Raw genomic sequence first — 5,844 nt, 5'->3', positions numbered from 1 at the left:
GGCCCCCAACTTGTGCATAAAACAGAATGGACTCTGACGAAGTGCCGAGTCGCTGATAGCCTACGGTTGCACTTCCACCTCTGCCCAATTCTCCTCCGATGGCCCACCCCTCCGCCCCGCCTGCTGCCGCCGGCCACCGCGTCTCCCCTTCGCATCGGCCGTTCCTCGCTTTGAAGAAAATCGCGCCGTCATCGGGCCGAGCCATCGCGCCGGCAGGGCTTCCTTCGTGGAGGGCGGCGGTGGCTAGAGCCGCCGCGAGCTCCAATCGGGCAGGTTTGTAGCGTGCAGTTTCTCGCTTCTGTCCTTTCGTTCTTCCTGCATCGTTACAGTCGGGGTGTGCCCAGCTCCGTGCTGATCGGCTTCGTGCGGCTGCCGTCTCGTACCTTTCGTTGGTGCCAGAGAAGGACTAAACATTTTTCCAGCCTTGCTTTCCCGTGGCCCAGTGAATTTGTTCAGTCATGCATTTTGTTCGCCCGAACTTAAAGAGTGCCATATCCTTTCATCAGTCATGATTTACGAACATTAGTTCCGTTCCAAGTTTGCCTGAAGTGCCCTGGATTTTGAGTCTGTTTCCTTTCTATACGAGTTAACATATATTGTTCGGGCTGATAAAGGTTGCTGAATTGGAACTCTTTTTCATGTGTAATGGATCATTGATCTGAATTGGGCTTACCTTTCTACAATAATGTGAGTATTTTAAGTGACAGTACATGTCTATGAAAGTTTCTCCTGGTAAGATGAACTAGTTTAAGTCCGCGAAGATACTTTTTTTTAAGCGTCACCGGGGACAGAGAAAACTGCCCACCTGAATTTTCATCAACCATCAACCAAGACTGGATTTTTTTTTGACTGGATATGTGTTGCGTTTATGTGTAGTTTTGTTGTATCGTGAGCTCATGTTGATTAGGATATGTGTTGTTCGTTTTAGTGACTCTGTTTCATGATGATCCTTCACGATAGGCTGATGCAATGTGAGGCCAGTTCCTCTAGTCAAACATGGGAATCTGTAATTAACTGTATCTCTAAAATTTCCCCCCAAAAAACTGTATTTCTACAAATTAGTGATAATTTCCTATTCCTTACATCTTGATTTTGTTGGGCTTGAAATAACAGCATATATTTAACACCAGCTGAGTTGAACACAAATGGTCGTGTTTCACCCTTTGATACCTTTTATTAGGTATCTCTAGTTGTATTTAGATACTTTTGGAAATATCATAATTCTCAGCTCTCTGCTCTCACATACATGAAATCCGTTGTGTGTATCGAGACCAACACTACTCTTAGCAGTCCCTGTTGCAACAATATTAAACTAAACAGCTACTTTGTTCTGCAGCACCGGCCGGCACCATTGTCAATCCAATTGATGTCCCTCTCTTGTCTTTCTCTGAGGTGGACTTCTTTGTCTCTTGTCTTGTCTGCTATAGTTTAATTGGAACCTTTTGCTGGCATTTGCAAAACATGGAAGTTTGATGCTTTCATCTTTTCGAAACAAACTGTCCTACTTGTTCTCATTACTCCTGCACTCGTCGTAGTTAATGCTTTTGTTAGCGCACAATTGTCTACACTATACATTACACTGTTAGCATGCGCTAGATGGACACTATTCTGCATTGAAGTTCTTCAGAGCTGTTTGTTGCAACCACAGTATATTTGGCAACCTCAAAGCACTGTTTCATCTTCACTTAGCTTTCTTGATTAGTAAACAATATGGCTTTCTCTGACTTTTCTGGGCTCACTATAAATTTCCACAAGAGCACTCTTGTACCTGTCTCCGTGGATCCGAATACAGCCTCTGCTATTGCCCAGATTCTAGGCTGCCCAGTTTCATCCTTTCCGTGTACGTACTTGGGCCTGCCTCTCTCTTTGCACAAAATCACACATGGTATGTTGCTGCCAGTCATACATAAGGTTGATCGTCGCCTTTCTGGCTGGTTAGCTACTTTCTTATCCTTAGGGGGAAGGCTGACCCTCATTAACTCGGTGCTTGCTGGTATTCCGAGCTATTTCATGTCTTGCTTTGCCTGGCCCATGGAGTCCCTCGGAAAGTTGGAATGTCTGTTGCGAGCTTTTTTCTGGCAAGGCAAGAGCAAGGTTAAGGGTGGCCAATGTTTAGTAGCCTGGGATACGGTTTCTCTGCCTCGTATTAACGGTGGTTTGGGTATACGACAACTGCAAGCTCACAACCAAGCTATGATGTGCAAGTTTGTTTCCAAGATCCTACAAAGTTCTGACATACCATGCTATAAATGGTTCGCCACACATTACTGCCGGGCTGCTCTTCCTCAAGGTACCAGTAGCAGGGACACGGCAATTTGGAAAGGTTTCAAGGATCTTATTCCTTTGGTCATTAACTCCTCTAGGTGTGATTTGGGATCTGGAACTTTGGTCTCCTTCTGGAAAGATCAATGGCTTGACGTGGGCCGTCTATGTCTGATGTAACCCACGCTGTTTTCCTTTGCGTCTTACCCAGCTTGCTCAGTGCACTCACAATATGTCAATGGAGCATGGGCCATACAACTACATCCTAATCTTTCTCAAATGGCTTCGACTGAGCTGTTGGCCTTGCACGAACTGTTGTCAGATGTTACTCCCAATTTACTGAATGAAGACAAGCGCATCCCTTCCTTGGGCTCTGGTCAGCTTAGTACAAGACACTTCTACAGCCTGCTTACTTTCCGTGGGGTTTTGACAACTTTTGAACCCTGGGTTTGGGATTCTTTGATCCCCCTCAAGCATAGGATCTTCCTTTGGCTTGCCTTCAGAGGACGTCTCAACACTAGAGATAATATGGTAAAGAAGGGATGGTCTGTGGTTGCTCCGTTTGCACATTGTGATGCCTGCCCTGCGGTTGAGTCAGCTGATCACCTGTTGCTACGATGTGCTTCAGCATCCGTTCTATGGGGAAAGCTGGTGCTGGATACTTTGGCTTGTTCAGCTCCTGACATTCTAGCTTTTGTAGAACAAGCACAGCACCAGCTCAGTTTCAAACGCAAATGGAATGTTGCTTTCGCGGCGTGTGCTCTTACCCTATGGCACGCTCGGAATGACAGGGTCTTCAACTCAAAGGTTTGGACTGCGACCTACATTCGTTTCTATGCAGCAAATATGCTCCGTCTCTGGAGCCACAGAGCTCATAGTCAGCTTGCTAGGGATGATCTACAGTTTTGGTGCCAAAAAATAACCGCTTAGTCTGTGAATGCCTGATGTAACCTCTTCCCCCTTCGTCTCTTTCCTATGCTTCTGCTCTGTTTTTGCTTGTGCCTTGCACCTTGGTGCACCGGCCAAGTCTTGCTTTGTAACTGTTACTTCATCAGGCTTTGCCTGTTTTGAAATATAAGGTCGGCAGTCAGCCACCTTCTTTGTTTCAAAAAAATAGTAAACAATATGCAGAGTTATAGAAAGACATTTGGGGATTGCCATTGGGTTCAATTTGGCAAGTTTCCAGTCAGAAGTTTTCCTTCAAGGCATACCCTAGTACTTACATGAAAGTAGAGACTGCCTTGGAGCATTTCTTAAGTTCTATACTTCTTTATCAGATTGTATAGAAAAAACGGGAAACATGAATTATGCATCTGAACTGCATTAGATTTTTTTATTCCCATCAGTTTAATATTTGTCTAAGATGTATTGACGAAGCGATTGATGAAAGTAGGATCTTCTCTTGAAAAGTGGTGCCACAACACAAACTTACGAAAAAATGAACTTTTTTTTGCTATAGATTGCAGAACGGCTTGATGCGTTCCAAGCATCTGGTGCTAGAAGCCAAAATTACCTGGCCATGTACTCTAGTATTTTTGGTGGAATTACCACAGATCCCTCAGCAATGGTGATACCGATTGATGATCACATGGTCCATAGAGGACATGGTGTTTTTGATACTGCTGCTATTATGGATGGGTAAGAAATCTGCTTCTATCAACTAGCATGAATTTCTAAGATGTCTCTCTTTTTTCTGCTTAACCCGTCATTTACTCTTAGTATATATACTAAAGTTTGTACCCCGCAAAAAAAAAAGTTTAAGTTTGTAAGTTTCTTCTTGTCGACGCACATGCATGCAGTTGTGTGTGAATTTGGCAAGTGAACAAGGGTTTATTCTTCTTACTCAATTTCTTTTAAGTAATGGTCCAAACTTCATCAGTATCAATTACTTAACTTTTTTTTCTTTCCATATTACTGGCAGTCACCTTTATGAGTTAGAACAGCATATCGACCGCTTCCTGAATTCTGCACAGATGGCCAAAATCCCATTGCCATTTGACCGTTCAACAATTCGAAGCGTACTTATTCAAACTGTGTGTGCATCAAAATGTTCTCAAGGATCACTCAGGTACTGGTTGTCTGCTGGACCTGGAGACTTCCAGTTATCTTCATCTGGCTGTAGAAACCCAGCTCTCTACGCTGTTGTCATTGAAAGTCCATCTTTGCCAGAACCATCGGGCTGCAAAGTGATCACATCATCCATACCGGTAAAGTCTCCACAGTTTGCGGTCATGAAGAATGTAAACTACCTTCCGAATGCACTCACCAAGCTGGAAGGTGAGGAAAATGGTGGGTTTACCGGCATCTGGTTGGATGATGAGGGTTTCGTCGCTGAGGGTTCAAACATGAATGTTGGCTTTGTGACACTGAACAAGGAGCTTCTCATGCCCCGCTTCGACAAGATCCTGAGTGGGTGCACGGCAAAACGGGTTCTGGCCCTTGCAGAGCAGCTAGTGGAGAATGGAATGCTCAGTGGGATATCTTCAAGGAATGTGAGTGTCCAGGAAGGGAAGGAGGCCGATGAAATGATGCTCATTGGGAGTGGAATTCTTGTCAAACCTGTTGTTCAGTGGGATGATCAGATGATTGGCTCCGGTAAGAAGAATTCCTTTCTTAAAAATTTAAAATTCAGTTAGCTAGTTTTAATTATGTCAATTTCTTTAAAACATTCATGGTTTACTGCAAACTCCAACATCTACGAAATGCCGATTGCTTTCCATGTTCCTTCACAGGTGATGAAGGCCCAATTGCTCAAACACTTTTCCACCTTATTCTTGAGGACATGAGATCTGGTCCACCTTCAGTTCGTATCCCTGTCCCTTACTGAAACCCCTGCATTATAGTCCTTGCAGGATACACGTGAGCAAAGACATAAATACTGTAAATTCCATATGTCACATAAAAGCTACTCCCTCCGTTCCATAATGTAAGACGTTTTTGCAAGCTATATTAGCTTTCAAAAACGTCTTATATTATGGGACGGATCAGTACATGAATATACTGGCAGCGGTGTTCCTTTTGGTCTTTGCAGAAATCATTTGGAGCCATTCTTGTGTGTCAACCTTATGCCTTTTTAGGCATGTTAAAATCAAAACACTCTTCTACTCTAGTTTGCTGCACATATACCTCTCATTGAAGTGTAGGAGACAAGGCTTTTAGTGAAATGTCTCCTTTTCTAAATGAGGTTTGCGTAATACGACGAAAGCTATGTGTTGCTCCGATTTTGACCAGATTTCTATCTGGAATTTGGAATTTTCAGTCTGTGCCGATAGAGGTTTGGGGTAATCAAGTTAGAGATCTTTACGGACCCCAGTACCCAAAATAAATGTCACCACATAAATGGTTGAAGTTGGAGATGCAACTGGACGATCAAAGATGGAGATAATGTCGACTACAGAGGGGGGGGGGGGGGGTGTTCAAATAGGCGACTACCAAATTAAATTCTTTTTTTAGTTGCTTTTTAGAGTCAAGAGCAGAAATATAAGTTCTTTAGAAATGCAACTAGGTGATACAACCCGATATGATGTGTTACAATAAGCTAGTAAGCTACACAAGGTAATACACAAGCAAGTAAACCAACAA

The 5,844-nt window shown here is 43.5% G+C and overlaps 1 protein-coding gene across 3 annotated transcripts; it reads left to right on the top strand.

Moving 5' to 3' along the window:
- LOC109754604 (D-amino-acid transaminase, chloroplastic) lies at positions 1-5,309 on the top strand. Of its 3 annotated transcripts, none has more exons than XM_020313522.4 (5): positions 1-273; positions 1,337-1,392; positions 3,722-3,900; positions 4,184-4,857; positions 4,995-5,309. In XM_020313522.4, exons 1-5 carry the CDS (start codon positions 99-101, stop codon positions 5,087-5,089), a joined length of 1,179 nt encoding a protein of 392 aa, XP_020169111.1. In that variant the 5' UTR covers positions 1-98; the 3' UTR covers positions 5,090-5,309. The 3 variants fall into 3 exon arrangements, with proteins under 3 accessions (XP_020169111.1, XP_020169112.1, XP_073357347.1); XM_073501246.1 differs by having other exon boundaries at positions 49-273; positions 1,337-3,069; XM_020313523.3 differs by lacking the exon at positions 1,337-1,392 and having other exon boundaries at positions 12-273.
- Positions 5,310-5,844: the final 535 nt, after the last annotated feature.

The sequence above is a fragment of the Aegilops tauschii genome, chromosome 6, assembly GCF_002575655.3.
Source record: "Aegilops tauschii subsp. strangulata cultivar AL8/78 chromosome 6, Aet v6.0, whole genome shotgun sequence".
NCBI lineage: Eukaryota > Viridiplantae > Streptophyta > Magnoliopsida > Poales > Poaceae > Aegilops > Aegilops tauschii.
This window is presented reverse-complemented; position numbering and strand designations above follow the sequence as displayed.

What these genes read in the sequence shown, in the direction of transcription:
- LOC109754604 (XM_073501246.1), top strand. Translation starts at nt 2,542, where the DNA reads ATGGCTTCGACTGAGCTGTTGGCCTTGCACGAACTGTTGTCAGATGTT. An exon ending in ACAGGGTCTTCAACTCAAAG is followed by an intron (nt 3,070 to 3,721) that starts GTTTGGACTGCG and finishes TTTTTGCTATAG; the next exon opens with ATTGCAGAACGGCTTGATGC. An exon ending in TGATCAGATGATTGGCTCCG is followed by an intron (nt 4,858 to 4,994) that starts GTAAGAAGAATT and finishes GTTCCTTCACAG; the next exon opens with GTGATGAAGGCCCAATTGCT.